The sequence below is a fragment of the Pseudophryne corroboree genome, chromosome 2, assembly GCF_028390025.1.
Source record: "Pseudophryne corroboree isolate aPseCor3 chromosome 2, aPseCor3.hap2, whole genome shotgun sequence".
Lineage (NCBI taxonomy): Eukaryota > Metazoa > Chordata > Amphibia > Anura > Myobatrachidae > Pseudophryne > Pseudophryne corroboree.
The window spans coordinates 260,069,188-260,087,986 of NC_086445.1; the positions used below are offsets into that span (position 1 = coordinate 260,069,188).

The 18,799-nt window shown below is 46.2% G+C and overlaps 1 protein-coding gene across 1 annotated transcript in view; it reads left to right on the forward strand.

The window, feature by feature from the left end:
- Positions 1-18,799, forward strand: part of FKBP11 (FKBP prolyl isomerase 11) — a 107,524-nt gene that overhangs the window by 80,652 nt on the left and 8,073 nt on the right. Inside the window, exon 5 of the mRNA XM_063952715.1 lies at positions 4,596-4,666. Within this exon, the coding sequence (XP_063808785.1) occupies positions 4,596-4,666 (71 nt within the window). The remainder of the gene's footprint in view (positions 1-4,595; positions 4,667-18,799) is intronic.

The following is an 18,799-nucleotide window of genomic DNA, read 5'->3' on the forward strand; positions in this document are numbered from 1 at the left end:
AAGGGGTGTGGCTTCATTACAGTGGGTGTGGCTTAGCTGAAAGTGGCGTATTGTTGCAGGAAAAGACTACCTTATACCCCAGTTTTGCAACCTGCACGCCGAGACATTGGCGACCACAGGAAAAAATAATAATCCTGATTCATGCCCCTTACATCATTTGTCATTATTCCTCCTTATAGTATCAAAGTGAAGAATTTGCGCACGCGCACTGAAAAAGGGCTGTGGCTTCATTAAAATGGGTGTAGCTTAGCTGAAAGTGGCGTGTCGTTGCAGGAAAAGACTACCTTACCCCCCAGTTTTGCAATCTGCATGCCGAGACATTGGCAACCACAGGAAAAAATAATAATCCTGATTCATGCCCCTTACATTATTTGTCATTATTCCTCTTTATAGTATCAAAGTGAAGAATTTCCCTGCGTGTGCCAAAAAAGGGGTGTGGCTTCAATACAATGGGTGTGGCTTCGCTGAAAGTGGCGTGGCGTTGCAGGAAGAGACTACCTTATACCCCAGTTTTGCAACCTGCACGCCGAGACATTGGCGACCACAGGGAAAAAATATAATCCTGATTCGTGCCCCTTACATTATTTGTCATTATTCCTCCTTATAGTAATGCCCCTTACACATTATGCCACATACTGCAATGGCCCTTAGACATTATGTCACACACTGTAATGCCTGTGACACATTATGCCACACCGCAATGCCCATTATAAATTATGCCACACACTGCAGTGTCCCTGAGTCATTATACCACACACCGTCATGCCTGTGACACATTATGCCACACACCACAATGCCCGTTACACATTATACCACACACTGCAATTCCCCTAAGACATTATACCACATACAATGCCTGTGATACAGTATACCACACACTGTAGTGCCTGTGACACATTATGCCACACACCGCAATGCCCGTTATACATTATACCACACACTGCAATGCCCCTAAGACATTATTCCACATACAATGCCCGTGATACAGTATACCACACACCGTCATGCCTGTGACACATTATGACACACACCGCAATGCCCGGTATACATTATACCACATACCACAATGTCCGTGATAGATTATGCCACACACTGCAATGCCCGTTATATATTATGCCACACTCCGCAGTGCCCGTTATATATTATGCCACACACCGCACTGCCCATTACACATAAAGCCCTACAGTTAGGCTTCTAATTACTTTTAAATTACCTGATCATTGCCAGGGGTTTCATGATCTTGGTTCCATGCATGGTGCTAGGGGTTTTCATGCTCAGGGTGTCATGCTCATTGCCAGGGGTTTCATGTGCTGGGTTTTATGCTCGTTTCCAGAGGTTTCATGCGCTGGGATTCAAGGTCGTTGCTAGGGGGTAATGCTTGTTGCCAGGGATTTCATGCACTGGGTGTCATGGGGAGTAATGCTGCCCAAACCGCTCCCCGCTGTTTAGTGTGCCGTGGGTACCGCTGCCGGATCCCCCTGCTGCTGCTGCTGCCCTGGCCGCTCCACGGTAGCAGGGCTGCGGGGTGCCGCCAGCCGCGGCCAGCGCTATGCGCTCCTGTGGGTCTCGGCACCTCCTAGACGCTAGAAGTCAAGTATGACCTCTAGCATGTCTCATCCATGGCGGCGGCCATCTTGGGAGGGACATTTAGCAGAATGACATGCGGACGACTACTTCGCATGTCAGTCTGCTCTGAATCAGTGGCAGTGCCCCCCGCAGCCCTGCGCCTCCACAGTGGCTGCGGGGGCAGTAGTTACGCCACTGGAGTGAATACAGAAAAGTCCTTTATTCATACTAATGTACAGTGCCAGTGGTAGTATAGGCTTTGCCAAGTTTACAGGCACAGAGAATTGCACAATGTGGCATTTTCCATGCAGATGCAGTTAAAGCAGAAAACGTTGTGGAAGTTTACTTGCAATCCTGGGATAACTCCAAACCAGATAATGGGGGTAGAGAATGGCGACCATAAGCTTAGCTGTAGAGCAGCACATTTATTCTATCATTTACGGGCAGGTGAAAGCACATTAAATGTGGACGGCATTGCAGACGTCCTATAAAGACAAATGCTAATGAGGAGAATCATCCTGAGGCACACTTTGTACAGCACTAAGATAGGTGTGTGAATATGAATTAATGTATAGATAGGATGTTGTCGGTCTGTCAGCAATTTACATTGGTAGGCATCCAAGTAGATGACGAGGAAGTTCCAATGGCAATGCTGCAAAAGCTTCCGCCAGAGTATGGTTGGTAACCTGGTGCCAACAACTATGTACATTCTGAGGAGTGTTGTACAATGATTGCTTCAAATTCCAACCAGTCTGTGGAACTGAGGCATACGAGACTGGGTCACCTAGGGTACAACAATGTGCCAAAGCTTCTTGACGACATGGGGACTGGAATTTCTGTAAAAGACCCATAATAACAGAATGTGAAAGTTGCGTGAAGGGAACTAGTGTATGTGGATGTGTGTGGATGGATGTAGGTGGAGGCAATAAATGGTGACTGTTACTTCATGACACTTATACATGATGCTACAAGGATGAAGAAATGTACATGAAGTCATCGGAACACAGAGGGAAAAGTATGTCTTCTGTGGAAATCATGGTTTGAGTTAAGAGTGGCCCATACTGGTACATCATGCTTGAGAGTATGCCAGGAAATTGACTTATGCTCTCGAAAACGTATTATTGTTTGTACTTTAAGTGGAGGAGAAAATCCTATTCATCGTAGTTGTGTATGTAGATGATCTATTGCTTGCCAGCTAAGAAAGCCAGATAGCTAAAGTAAAATTGTTGCTAATTGAATGCCCGATATATTGTCCGTTCAATTGAATGGCTGATATATCATGGGCACGTCGGCGGGTGTGTACCAGCAATATGTCTGTGACCTACGTCGGTCACAGACATATCGCGTCGGCCCTACAGCACCGCCGATTGCCGATATATCTGCAGATATCTCTGCGCATCATGCTGTGTGTACGGGCAGTCGGCACACTTGCTACAGGGAGTGATGTAACAGCTGGGTGGGAAAACTCAAATGCCCTCCCAGCTGCATGACAGGGACCGACATAACGAGTAGCCCGATTGGTGTTTACACTTGATTGGTCACTCAGTCGGCGCAACAACGGTTTCACCAACATATCTGTCAGGTGTGTACCCAGCTTAAAAGACCTGGCACCGGTGCACCAGCTGCTGGGTCTGTGCAAAGTTTGAAGGTTGGGACTGTTACCGTAGACCAACAAGGGTACAGTGAAGCAATGTTTATCAAATTTGGTATGGCGGATGCCAAATTAGTCGGCACACTAATTGACAAAAGCACAAAAATAACAAAAGCTATGTGTCCAATGACAGAAGTAGACATAAATGCAATGAGAAGAGTTCCTTATCAGAGTGCCATTGGAGTTTTAATGTTTGCATGTGTTGGCTGGTGCAAAAGCGTGCTGATACTGACAATGGCTTTGAAACCAAACGTGAATAAGGGTGGTGTGGTCACATACTGTAGATGCGTACAACTCCGCTACGGGGCAAATTTTCAGGTTTTTCTCCATACACCTAATGTATTTGTAATTATGGCTGACTTGTGTACAATTTTATGAATTGTCTCCATGCTGATAGTAATATCTGTCCATAGGACCTAATTCAGCATGGATCGCTAATTAGAGAATATGCAAATAAAGCGATTATCGAACAACTGAGCATGCGTAGCATTCACACTGCGCACGTGCTTGGGGTAATAGCGACAGAAAATGCGCAGAGATCGTAAACACAATGCAGCCACTGTTTGACTGACAGGAAGCCGGCGTTTCTGGACGGAAACCTGCCATTTTCTAAGTGTGTCAGAAAAAATGCAGGCATGCCCAGGCGTTTTTGGGGAGGGTCTCTGACATCAGCACAGACCACTTCCAGCCCGTCTCGGTCGCAGATTATTGGTAGCCTCAGACCTACTCACATTTACTCAGGCTGCAAAGACTCTTCAATTTTCCGGGATTTGCGTATGCATCTGCGAGTAGATAGTGATCTGCGATGCAATCGCAAATTTCCACGGGGCATTTCTTCTTTCTGTCAGGGCAGCGCCTTTCTACTCACAGACAACTGCAATTTCTCAGATTAATGATCCATCCATGCCTTAGTTCATTAAAATAATACTATTTTAGGTTAAACATCATAAGTGTAATTCTATCATGGAATATATATTTAATGCTGCTCATATACACACTTAATAAATACAATTATTATTATTATTATTATTATTATAGTGTATATGTGTAGCTGATTCTGTGGTAATGGTACTTTACACAAATGTCGCTATTCTCTGTAGTAACAATTGAATGGGAAAATGATCAGACATTCATGTGGTGACACAAACTGTACAACCACCCACTGTCCGCACCTAGGGACGTGTATCTGAAACCCTAACAATCTGCTGTGTCTTCCTAATCTCTGTATTACTGCGGGAAACATTTCTCTTCAATGCTAGGGTTATAGCTGAGCTCATTTTATATCAATATAACAGCAGGGCATAGCCTCACACGCTGTGTTCTCCAGCTGTTACTTTAATATGCCACCTTGATAATCCTGTGATTATTTTATCATCAGAGAGAAACGTAAAGTGATTATCCCCCCTCATATGGCATACGGAAAAAGAGGATTCCCACCTTCTATACCAGGTAATTTGTTTTACCTTATAATTACTTTTATTTGGTATTTCTAGAGGATTCTGTTATGCATCAGATATTGTAACAATACATTTTCTTTTTATTATCTGTTAAAAGGCAAATAAGTAGAGATGTGCGGCGGCCACTTTTCTTGTTTTGTGTTTCGGTTTTGGTTCTGGTTCCATGCTCGTGTTTTGGATCTGGATTGGTTTTGCCAAAACCACCCTTTCGTGTTTTGGTTTTGGATCTAGATGATTTTTTTTAAAAAACATAAAAACAGCTAAAATCACAGAATTTGGGGGTATTTTTGATCCTACGGTATTATTAACCTCAATAACATTAATTTTGACTAATTTCCAGTCTATTCTGAACACCTCATACCTCACAATATTGTTTTTAGTCCAAAAGGTTGCACCGAGGTGGCTGGATGACTAAGCTAAGCGACACAAGTGTGTGGCACAAACACCTGGCCCATCTAGGAGTGGCACTGCAGTGGCAGACAGGATGGCAGATTTAAAAAATAGGCCCCAAACAGCACATCATGCAAAGAAGAAAAAGAGGTGCAATGATGTAGCTGGATGGCTAAGCTAAGCTAAGCAACACAAGTGTGCGGCACAAACACCTGGCCCATCTAGGAGTGGCACTGCAATGGCAGACAGGATGGCACTTAAAAAAACTAGGCCCCAAACAGCACATCATGCAAAGAAGAAAAAGAGGTGCAATGAGGTAGCTGTATGACTAAGCTAAGCGACACAAGTGTGTGGCACAAACACCTGGCCTATCTAGGAGTGGCACTGCAGTTGCTGACAGGATGGCACTTAAAAAAAAACTAGGCCCCAAACAGCACATCATGCAAAAAAGAAAAAGAGATGCAATGAGGTAGCTGTATGACTAAGCTAAGCGACACAAGTGTGTGGCACAAACACCTGGCCTATCTAGGAGTGGCACTGCAGTTGCTGACAGGATGGCACTTCAAAAAACTAGGCCCCAAACAGCACATCATGCAAAAAAGAAAAAGAGGTGCAATGAGGTAGCTGTATGACTAAGCTGAGCGACACAAGTGCGCGGCACAAACAACATGGGACGTGCTGGAATTTGCTCAGATGTAATACACGCACAATATTGGTGGCACAGTGTCAGCGGCGGGTTGCACCGGCGCCTGGCCGTTGCTAGGCAAAGGGGCCGGCACGTCACTTCCGCCGCTAACGTCATGTCCTGGCCGGTTGCCTAGCAACCAGGGACGCTAGATGGCCGCCCTGCAGCCAGTCCCGGCTGTTACTAAGCAGCCGGGACGCCGCGCCTAGCGCACGAGAAGGCCAGCTGCATCAATCAGGGCCCAGAGGGGCTGGGCTGCCTGGTCCTCACAGCATTGGTTGGCAGGGCCTTTTATTAGGAGGGCCAGGATAGTTCAGCCCTGCCGGTGATAGTTTCCTGTGAAGCCTGTCTTCCTGCCCCTGGTGTGTTCCGGCGTCCAGCTTGTATTCTTCAGTATCCTGTGTCCTGTTTCCTGAGTCCGGGCTGAAGGATCATTTCCTGCTGACCTCCGAGCTGTCCTTCAGTGGAGTGGTCTGGTATCTGAAGCCTCGGGGTTCCCGTCGTTTCCTACATAAACCCTTTGTGGTGTCGTGAGTAGCAGCTTTGCCGCACTGTTTGGCTGAAGCCATATTTTCTATATCTGTGTTCGGTTGTGTCATTTTTGCGGAGGGTTCCGCATCGCTGCCCTCGCTTTATTACGACGGGTTTGTATTTGGCGGTTAGGCTGTGTTACTTTGGTTACGGTTTTCTTGGCGGCCGCACATAAATTCGTTATAGTTTTCAGTAGTTTCCCCTTTCTCTTTTGTATCTGTCTTAGTTAGTTCTCCCCTTGTTCTCTCTCTGTCTCGGTTAACGCCTTGTCACCAACTAAAACCGGGGGGCATCGGAGTTTGGGCAGACCTAATCCGCCCGTTCAAACACGGCTGCCGTGGGCCCAAGAAACAATAGTCTCGCAGACGTTGACCGACCACTAGGGAGGGACAACGGAGTCAGGGTTTCCGTTAGGGGTTGCTGCAAATCTCAGCTCGAACTGCAGCATCACATTTCTGTACTCGGAGCTCCTCTGTTGCCACCCTGTCTCTCGGGTTCCGAGTACGTTGAACATAACACACAGGAGAGCGTACCCCTAAACCACACACACACACACACGGCAAGGCCTGTAAAATTAATTTGTATAATAACCCTTTTATTTGGAGCTATTATAATAATATGCAGCACAAGCGAGCGTACCCCTACACCACACAGGGCAAACCCTGTAAAAATTATTTGGATAATAATATAAGTAATGTATATTAGAGATGAGCGGGTTCGGTTTCTTTGAATCCGAACCCGCACGAACTTCACTTTTTTTTTCACGGGTCCGAGCGACTCGGATCTTCCCGCCTTGCTCGGTTAACCCGAGCGCGCCCGAACGTCATCATGACGCTGTCGGATTCTCGCGAGGCTCGGATTCTATCGCGAGACTCGGATTCTATATAAGGAGCCGCGCGTCGCCGCCATTTTCACACGTGCATTGAGAGTCATAGGGAGAGGACGTGGCTGGCGTCCTCTCCATTTAGATTAGATTTAGAAGAGAGAGAGAGAGAGAGATTGCTGTGATACTGTAGATTAGAAGAGAGTGCAGAGTGCAGACAGAGTTTAGTGACTGACGACCACAGTGACCAGTGACCACCAGAGACAGTGCAGTTGTTTGTTTTATTTAATATATCCGTTCTCTGCCTGAAAAAAACGATACACAGTCACACAGTGACTCAGTCTGTGTGCACTGCTCAGCCCAGTGTGCTGCACATCAATGTATTGTATATAAAGCTTATAATTGTGGGGGAGACTGGGGAGCACTGCAGGTTGTTATAGCAGGAGCCAGGAGTACATGATAAATAATATTATATTAAAATTAAACAGTGCACACTTTTGCTGCAGGAGTGCCACTGCCAGTGTGACTAGTGGTGACCAGTGCCTGACCACCAGTATATTAGTAGTATTGTATACTATCTCTTTATCAACCAGTCTATATTAGCAGCAGACACAGTACAGTGCGGTAGTTCACGGCTGTGGCTACCTCTGTGTCGGCACTCGGCAGGCAGTCCGTCCATCCATAATTGTATTATATACCACCTAACCGTGGTTTTTTTTTTCTTTCTTTATACCGTCGTCATAGTCATACTAGTTGTTACGAGTATACTACTATCTCTTTATCAACCAGTGTACAGTGCGGTAGTTCACGGCTGTGGCTACCTCTGTGTCGGAACTCGGCAGGCAGTCCGTCCATCCATAATTGTATTATAATATATACCACCTAACCGTGGTTTTTTTTTCGTTCTTTATACCGTCGTCATACTAGTTGTTACGAGTATACTACTATCTCTTTATCAACCAGTGTACAGTGCGGTAGTTCACGGCTGTGGCTACCTCTGTGTCGGAACTCGGCAGGCAGTCCGTCCATCCATAATTGTATTATAATATATACCACCTAACCGTGGTTTTTTTTTCGTTCTTTATACCGTCGTCATACTAGTTGTTACGAGTATACTACTATCTCTTTATCAACCAGTGTACAGTGCGGTAGTTCACGGCTGTGGCTACCTCTGTGTCGGCACTCGGCAGGCAGTCCGTCCAACCATAATTGTATTATATACCACCTAACCGTGGTTTTTTTTTCATTCTTTATACCGTCGTCATACTAGTTGTTACGAGTATACTACTATCTCTTTATCAACCAGTGTACAGTGCGGTAGTTCACGGCTGTGGCTACCTCTGTGTCGGCAGTCGGCAGGCAGTCCGTCCAACCATAATTGTATTATATACCACCTAACCGTGGTTTTTTTTTCATTCTTTATACCGTCGTCATACTAGTTGTTACGAGTATACTACTATCTCTTTATCAACCAGTGTACAGTGCGGTAGTTCACGGCTGTGGCTACCTCTGTGTCGGCACTCGGCAGCCCGTCCATAATTGTATATACCAGTGACCTAACCGTGGTTTTTTTTTCTTTCTTTATACATACATACTAGTTACGAGTATACTATCTCTTTATCAACCAGTCTATATATTAGCAGCAGACACAGTACAGTGCGGTAGTTCACGGCTGTGGCTACCTCTGTGTCGTCACTCGGCAGCCCGTCCATAATTGTATATACCACCTAACCGTGGTTTTTTTTTCTTTCTTTATACATACATACTAGTTACGAGTATACTATCTCTTTATCAACCAGTCTATATATTAGCAGCAGACACAGTACAGTGCGGTAGTTCACGGCTGTGGCTACCTCTGTGTCGGCACTCGGCAGCCCGTCCATAATTGTATATACCACCTAACCGTGGTTTTTTTTTCTTTCTTTATACATACATACTAGTTACGAGTATACTATCTCTTTATCAACCAGTCTATATATTAGCAGCAGACACAGTACAGTGCGGTAGTTCACGGCTGTGGCTACCTCTGTGTCGGCACTCGGCAGCCCGTCCATAATTGTATATACCACCTAACCGTGGTTTTTTTTTCTTTCTTTATACATACATACTAGTTACGAGTATACTATCTCTTTATCAACCAGTCTATATTAGCAGCAGACACAGTACAGTGCGGTAGTTCACGGCTGTGGCTACCTCTGTGTCGGCACTCGGCAGCCCGTCCATAATTGTATATACCACCTAACCGTGGTTTTTTTTTCTTTCTTTATACATACATACTAGTTACGAGTATACTATCTCTTTATCAACCAGTCTATATATTAGCAGCAGACACAGTACAGTGCGGTAGTTCACGGCTGTGGCTACCTCTGTGTCGGCACTCGGCAGCCCGTCCATAATTGTATACTAGTATCCAATCCATCCATCTCCATTGTTTACCTGAGGTGCCTTTTAGTTGTGCCTATTAAAATATGGAGAACAAAAATGTTGAGGTTCCAAAATTAGGGAAAGATCAAGATCCACTTCCACCTCGTGCTGAAGCTGCTGCCACTAGTCATGGCCGAGACGATGAAATGCCAGCAACGTCGTCTGCCAAGGCCGATGCCCAATGTCATAGTACAGAGCATGTCAAATCCAAAACACCAAATATCAGTAAAAAAAGGACTCCAAAACCTAAAATAAAATTGTCGGAGGAGAAGCGTAAACTTGCCAATATGCCATTTACCACACGGAGTGGCAAGGAACGGCTGAGGCCCTGGCCTATGTTCATGGCTAGTGGTTCAGGTTTTTTGGAAGGGACATCCTGCGTGACACTGCAGTGCCACTCCTAGATGGGCCCGGTGTTTGTGTCGGCCACTAGGGTCGCTAATCTTACTCACACAGCTACCTCATTGCGCCTCTTTTTTTCTTTGCGTCATGTGCTGTTTGGGGAGGGTTTTTTGGAAGGGCCATCCTGCGTGACACTGCAGTGCCACTCCTAGATGGGCCCGGTGTTTGTGTCGGCCACTAGGGTCGCTAATCTTACTCACACAGCTACCTCATTGCGCCTCTTTTTTTCTTTGCGTCATGTGCTGTTTGGGGAGGGTTTTTTGGAAGGGACATCCTGCGTGACACTGCAGTGCCACTCCTAGATGGGCCCGGTGTTTGTGTCGGCCACTAGGGTCGCTTATCTTACTCACACAGCGACCTCGGTGCAAATTTTAGGACTAAAAATAATATTGTGAGGTGTGAGGTATTCAGAATAGACTGAAAATGAGTGTAAATTATGGTTTTTGAGGTTAATAATACTTTGGGATCAAAATGACCCCCAAATTCTATGATTTAAGCTGTTTTTTAGTGTTTTTGGAAAAAAACACCCGAATCCAAAACACACCCGAATCCGACAAAAAAAATTCGGTGAGGTTTTGCCAAAACGCGTTCGAACCCAAAACACGGCCGCGGAACCGAACCCAAAACCAAAACACAAAACCCGAAAAATTTCAGGCGCTCATCTCTAATGTATATAACCCTTTTATGTGGAGTAAATAATATACAGCACAGGACACCACCACTGGACTTATGGCAGCACAAGACACCACCACTGGACTGATGCTGCACAAGACAGCACCACTGGACTGGACTTATACGGCCGTACCCCTGGACTTATACGGCAGTACCCCTGGAGTTGTACAGTAGTGTCAGACACGATGGCACTTTAAAAAACTAGTCCCCAAACAGCACATGATGCAAAGAAGAAAAACAGGTGCAAGATGGAATTGTCCTTGGGCCCTCCCACCCACCCTTATGTTGTATAATCAGGACATGCACACTTTAACAAACCAATCATTTCAGCGACAGGGTCTGCCACACGACTGTGGCTGAAATGACTGGTTGGTTTGGGCCCCCACCAAAAAAGAAGCAATCAATCTCTCCTTGCACAAACTGGCTCTACAGAGGCAAGATGTCCACCTCATCCTCATCCTCCCATTCCTCACCCCTTTCAGTGTGTACACCCTTCTCAAAGAGTATTAATTCGTCCCCACTGGAATCCACCATCTCAGGTCCCTGTGTACTTTCTGGAGGCAATTGCTGGTAAAGGTCTTCCCGGAGGAATTTATAATTCATTTTGATGAACATCATCTTCTCCACATTTTGTGGAAGTAACCTCCTACGCCGATCACTGACAAGGTTACCGGCTGCACTGAACACTCTTTCGGAGTACACACTGGAGGGGGGGCAACTCAGGTATAATAAAGCCAAATGTGCAAAGGCACCCAAATTGCCTCTTTTTCCATGCCAGTATAAATACGGACTGTCTGACATGCCTACTTGGATGCTGTCACTCATATAATCCTCCACCATTCTTTCAATGGTGACAGAATCATATGCAGTGACAGTAGACATGTCAGTAATTGTTGGCAGGTCCTTCAGTCAAGACTAGATGTCAGCACTCTCTCCTGACTGCCCTGCATCACCGCCAGCGGGTGGGCTAGGAAATCCTATCCTTTTCCTCACAGCCCCAGTTGCGGGAGAAAATGAAAGAGGAGCTGTTGATGGGTCATGTTCTGCTTGAGTTGACAATTTTCTCACCAGCAGGTCTTTGAACCTCTGCAGACTTGTGTCTGCCAGAAAGAGAGATACAACGTAGGCTGTAAACCTAGGATTCAGCACGGTGGCCAAAATGTAGTGCTCTGATTTCAACAGATTGACCACCCTTGAATCCTGGCAAAGCGAATGAAGGGCTCCATCCACAAGTCCCACATACTTTGCGGAATCGCTCCGTCTTAGCTCCTCCTTCAATTTCTCCAGCTGCTTCTGCAAAAGCCTGATGAGGGGAAAGGCTGGCAGTGTCTGAACTGACTTCACGTGTGGCAAGTTTGAATGGTTGGAGAACCTTGCACAAGACGGAAATCATTCCCCACTGCGCTTGATTCAGGTGCATTCCTCCTCCTTTGCCTATATCGTAGGTGGATGTATAGACTTGAATGGCATTTTGCTGCTCCTCCATCCTCTAAATCATATAGAGTGTTGAATTCCACCTCGTTACCACCTCTTGCTTCAGGTGATGGCAGGACAGGTTCAGGAGTGTTTGCTGGCACTCCAGTCTTCAATACGCGGTGGCTGAATGTCGAAAGTGGGCCGCAATTTTTTGGGCCACCGACCGCATTTCCTGCATGCCCGTCATTTTTAAAAAAAATTCTGCACCACCAAATTAATTGTATGTGCAAAACATGGGACGTGCTGGAATTTGCCCAGATGTAATGCACGCACAATATTGGTGGCGTTGTCCGATATCACAAATCCACAGGAGAGTCTAACTGGGGTAAGCTATTGTGCGATGATGTCCCTCAGTTTCCGTAAGAGGTTGTCAGCGGTGTGCCTCTTACGGAAGGCGGTGATACATAGTGTAGCCTGCCTAGGAACGAGTTGGCATTTGCGAGATGCTGCTACTGGTGCTGCTGCTGTTGTTGCTGCGGGAGGCAATACATCTACCCAGTGGGCTGTTACAGTCATATAGTCCTTAGTCTGCTCTGTTCCACTTGTCCACATGTCCGTGGTTAAGTGGACAGTGGGTACAACTGCATTTTTTAGGACACTGAGGACACTTTTTCTGATATCTCTGTACATTCTCGGTATCGCCTGCCTAGTGAAGTGGAACCTAGATGGGATTTGGTACCGGGGGACACTACCTCCATCAATTCTCTAAGTCCCACATAACTAATGGCGGATACCGGATGCACGTTTAACACCAACATAGCTGTCAAGGCCTCAGTTATCCGCTTTGCAACAGGATGACTGATGTCATATTTCATCTTCCTCACATAGGACTATTGGACAGTCAATTGCTTACTGGAAGTAGTACAAGTGGTCTTCCGACTTCCCCTCTGGGATGACGATCGACTCCCAGCAGCAACAACAGCAGCGGCAGCAACAGCAGGCGTACCACTCAGGGACCCTCCGGAGGAATCCCGGTTAGGAGAGGACTCCTCAGTCTTGCAAGTGACATGGTCTGCAGGACTACTGACATTCCTGACTGAGGAGGAAGTTGACGTTGAGGGAGTTGGTGGTGTGGCTTGCAGGAGCTTGGGTACAAGAGGAAGAAGGGATTTAGGTGTCATTGGACTGTTTAGGCTCTTACCCAAAGTTTACCCAAAGGTGACGTATAAGGGAGGATGTTCCTAGGTGGTTAACGTCCTTACCCCTACTTATTACAGATTGACAGAGGCAACACACGGCTTGACACCTGTTGTCCGGATTTGTGGAGAAATAATTCCACACCGAAGAGGTGGCTTTTTTGGTATTTTGCCAAGGCATCACAATGGGCTTATTCATCCCATGGACAACAGGTGTCTTCCCCGGTGCCTGATTTAAACAAACCACATCACCATCAGAATCCTCATCGTCAACTTCCTCCTCAGCACCAGCAACACCCATACCCTCTTCCTGGTGTACTTCAACAGTGACATTTTCAATTTGAATATCAGAAACTGGACTGTGGGTGCTACTTCCAGCACTTGCAGAGGGTGTGCAAATGGTGGAAGGAGCCACCTCTTCCCATCCAGTGTTGGCAAGGTCAGGCATCACAACCGCCGACACACTTGGACTCTCCTTGGGGATTTGTGATACCATCTTAGAATGCACAGTTCTTTGCTGTGCTTTGCCAGCTTAACTCTTATCATTTTTATAGCGAGAGGATGAGGGTTTCCATCGTCTTGTGAAGCTGAACCACTAGTCATGAACATAGGCCAGGGCCTTAGGCATTCCTTGCCCCTCCGTGTCGTAAATGGCATATTGGCAAGTTTACGTTTCTCCTCAGACCATTTAAATTTATTTTTGGGGTTTTTTTACTGAACTTTGGCTTTTTGGATTTTACATGCCCTCTACTATCACATTGGGTATCGGCCTTGGCAGACGACGTTGATGGGATTTCATCGTCTATGTCATGACAAGTGGCAGCAGCTTCAGCACTAGGAGGAAGTGGTTCTTGATCTTTCCCTATTTTATCCTCCAAATTTTTGTTCTCCATTATTTTTCTGGAGTTATATAACAATGGGGGTAATTCCAAGTTGATCGCAGCAGGAATTTTGTTAGCAGTTGGGCAAAACCATGTGCACTGCAGGGGAGGCAGATATAACATGTGCAGAGAGAGTTAGATTTGGGTGGGTTATTTTGTTTCTGTGCAGGGTAAATACTGGCTGCTTTATTTTTACACTGCAAATTAGATTGCAGATTGAACACACCACAGCCAAATCTAACTCTCTCTGCACATGTTAAATCTGCCTCCCCTGCAGTGTACATGGTTTTGCCCAACTGCTAACAAAATTCCTGCTGCGATCAACTTGGAATTACCCCAAATATGCGGTACAGGAGAGTGTACCTCTACACCACACAGGGCAAACCCTGTGAAAATTATTTGGATTAAATATTAATAACCCCTTTATTTGGAGTAAATAATATACAGCACAGGACACTGAACTTATATGGCTGCACCACTGGACTGGACTTATATGGCAGTACCACTGGAATTATACGGCAGTATCACTGGACTTATACGCCAGTACCACTGGAATTATACGGCAGGATCACTGGAATTATATGGCAGTATCACTGGAATTATACGGCAGGATCACTGGATTTATACGCCAGTTCCACTGGAATTATACGGCAGGATCACTGGATTTATATGCCTGTACCACTGGAATTATACGGCAGTACCATTGGACTTATACGGCAGTACCACTAGACATGTACGGCAGTACCACTGGACATATACGGTAGTATCACTGGACTGGATTTATACGTCAGTACCACTGGACTTATACGGCAGTACCACTGGACTTATACGGCAGTACCACTGGACATATATGGCAGTATCACTGGACTGGACTTATACGCCAGTACCACTGGAATTATACGGCAGGATCACTGGACTTATACGACAGTACCACTGGAATTATACGACAGTACCACTGGACATATACGGCAGTATCACTGGACTGGATTTATACGCCAGTACCACTGGAATTATACGGCAGGATCACTGGACTTATACGCCAGTACCACTGGAATTATACGGCAGGATCACTGGACTTATACGGCAGTACCGCTGGACATATACGGCAGTACCGCTGGACATATACAGCAGTACAGGAACACCACCACTGGACTGATGCAGGATAACACAGCACCACTGCAATGGACTGGACTTATACAGCAGCACTGGACATATGGCAGCAGAGGACACCACCACTCTGACTGGACTGATGTAGCACAAGACACTACCACTGGACTTATGGCAGCAGAGGACACCGCCACTGTGACTGGACTGATGTAGCACAAGACACTACCACTGGACTTATACAGCAGCACTGGACATATGGCAGCAGAGGACACCACCACTATGACTGGACTGATGCAGCACAACACACCACCACTGGACTGATACAGCACAACACAGCACCACTGGACTGGACTTATACAGCAGCACTGGACATATGGCAGCAGAGGACACCACCACTATGACTGGACTGATGCAGCACAATACACCACCACTGCACTTATACAGCAGCACTGGACATATGGCAGCAGAGGACACCACCACTATGACTGGACTGATGCAGCAGAGGACACCACCACTGCACTTATACAGCAGCACTGGACATATGGCAGCAGAGGACACCACCACTGTGACTGGACTGATGCAGCACAAGACACCACCACTGGACTGATGCAGCACAAGACACCACCACTGGACTGATGCAGCACAAGACACCACCACTGGACTGATGCAGCACAACACAGCACCACTGGACTGGACTTATACAGCAGCACTGGACATATGGCAGCAGAAGACACAACCACTGTGACTGGACTGATGCAGCACAAGACACTACCACTGAACTGATGCAGGACATTGAGGACGGAAACACGTCCTCTCTCTACACTCTCCAATGCCGGAGGGAAAATGTCGGGGATGCGCGGCTCCTCATATGGAATCCAAACCCTGCGAGAATCCGACAGCGGAATGATGACGTTTTGCCTCGTTCTGGTTTCTGAGTTAGGCGGGAAAACCCGAGCCTGACTCGGATCTGGGCTCAGGTGGTGAAGTTCCCGCTCATCTCTACAAATAAGACTAATCTATGTAGGTGTTAGAACATGGGTTTACCCCCAATATCTCTTGTGTTAGAATCTGGGTTAACCTTCCAATGGGGTCTATTCATGAAGCAGTGAAAAGAGTGGAGAAGTGAACCAGTGGAGAAGTTGCCCATGGCAACCAATCAGCATTGAAGTAACATTTATAATTTGCATATTATAAAATTATACACAGCAGCTGATTGGTTGCCATGGGCAACTTCTCCACTGGCCCACTTCTCCGCTCTTTTAAAAGAAAACAGGTGGGTATACCAGTGCTGGCTGAATTACATAAATAATGAATGGACAGTTTCCTGAACTATACAGGAGTACAGAAGTGGAACTTCTCTTGTATTGCAATATACATATACATCTCTATTGGTGGCAATAATCCATGTACTGTTTATTATTTTTGAATCTGCATATTTTAGAGAAGGGATTTTATTCTCTTTGTTATTTTAGATCATAAAATCAGATTATTTTAATTTTAAACCAACCGTCCATTCATTGTTTATTTAATTCAGCCAGCACTGGTATACCCACCTGTTTTCTTGTATTTGCTATGTATTAAGGGATTTTATATATACCAGCTGCTGTTGACAGCGCACTTGTAATTTTTTACTTTGTTTTTTCTCCGCTCTTTTCACTGCTTCATGAATAGACCCTAATATCTCTATAGCAAATGGGGACACGTTGGCATGTATGCAGAGTTGAAGACATATATAATGTAATGTACGCTCTGAGAAGCTGCGTGCAAACAAAGTATATACAGTAGGCTTCGCTCATATACGCTTATATGCTGAGGCATATACATCAGAAGCCTTCTATGTTTCTGCATGCTGTTCTGCACTAGTAGTATATGTGCTCAGTTATTGTCATCATACATCACATACACTCATAATTTGTAAATTAGCATTCATTATTAGATTTCAGTAACACTTAAACCCCTCTCTAATACAACAAGAACAACTCTCCATCTTGTTTTTAAAAAAAATTGCTAAATAAAAATATAATATATTCATGGGCAGCACCTATCTGCTTAAGTGATCATTTTGCAATCAGCAAATCAGAAGCGGTTATATACTGCCTGCGACCTTCAACAGCAGCAGTATGTATTTCAGGGTTGCCTACCCACCCGCATTTAGCGGGAGGCTCCCGTTTTTTGAATGAGCCTCCCGCTGCCCCGCTCAACGTCCGCATCCTCCCGTTTTTTTGCGCTGCCCGCCGAAAATGCGTATTGCGCATGCGCGACTCCCGAATGGCAGGGGGCGGAGCCAGCATGGGACGTCATGAGGACTCCTTCCTTTCAAATACCAGCCGTCGCTCCCACAACCCCGTCCTGTGGTCTGCATTTACATAACATGCCGCCCACATCATGACGTTGCCCGTGCAGGTCCCGCCCTTGACATTCCGCACTCACACAATCTGATTTTTCGGCGAGTCCTGAATGCCAGGTGGGCGGGGCCTGCACGAGTCACTTCATGACGTTTTCGTCATGTTATTTAAATGATGGCCACCGCAGGGTTTAAGGTAGCGGTGGCCGCATAGAAGAGAAGAGGAGAGATTTTGAATGAGAAGCAGTGTCACCGTGAGTGAAGGGGGAGGGGCATGACGAGAGTACGTCATGTGCTCCGGGACCCTCTCACTGGCACCAGCGGTAAGCCTGTACTCCAGCCTACTGCTTTCCCCACCCACCTCTATCATGTAACCAGCTGACCGTAGATTGAGAAGACATGACAGGAGCTGCAGCAGAGTTGCGGGTAACTGCCCTCCCTTCCACTCATTACACTTACGGGAGGGGGAGAAGCACAGGAGCTGGCGAGGGACCTGCATTGTAAGGTACAGCCTCACAGTTACACTGTCCGCACTGCTGAAACAGGACTCCAGCCCACACGCAGCAAGATGACAGGAGCGAGTCTCATAATAAATCTCTCACAATCTCCTGGACATGCATTCCATAATATACAACCCGGATCTCCCGTTATTGCCGGCACCCCCCTCCTCCTCTTCTCCCTCCTCACCCTTCAACTTTCCCTTTCACTCACAGTCAGTTGCCTTGTCCCTGTCTGTGTAACCTCCCTCACCCCACATCACTGCCTTTTGCCCTGTGTATGGTCTCTTGTTATTTACTACACACCCTGGCAGGGTGTCATTTAGATTTAGTGCAGCTGCAGCTCTGGTTTGTCCTGCAGGAGAATGTATTTTGCTTAAAATTCCTTCAGTGGAGACAGACACTTACTGTAACTCCCTGCTAGACATTGCCGTGGACAAGCTGACATCCTAGCAGGTTCATATTTATTATAGATGATAAAATATTGATTGTAATAAGTTTTGGGCAACTAGAGGGCTGTTTAACAGAAGCATCATGCAATCGCGACCAGATCCAATCTAAGGTTTCAGACTGCAACCCTAATCATAGATTTCGCTCCTACCACATTCAGCAGGAGGCTCCCATTATTTGTCTGAGTCCCACGCTGCCCCACAAATTACCATACAGCTCCTGGAATTTCCCCCCTTCTCCTGTGAGAATCCAGACTGCACATGCGCGAGCCCAGAATTAACATGGATGGGGACTGCAGGAGAGTCGT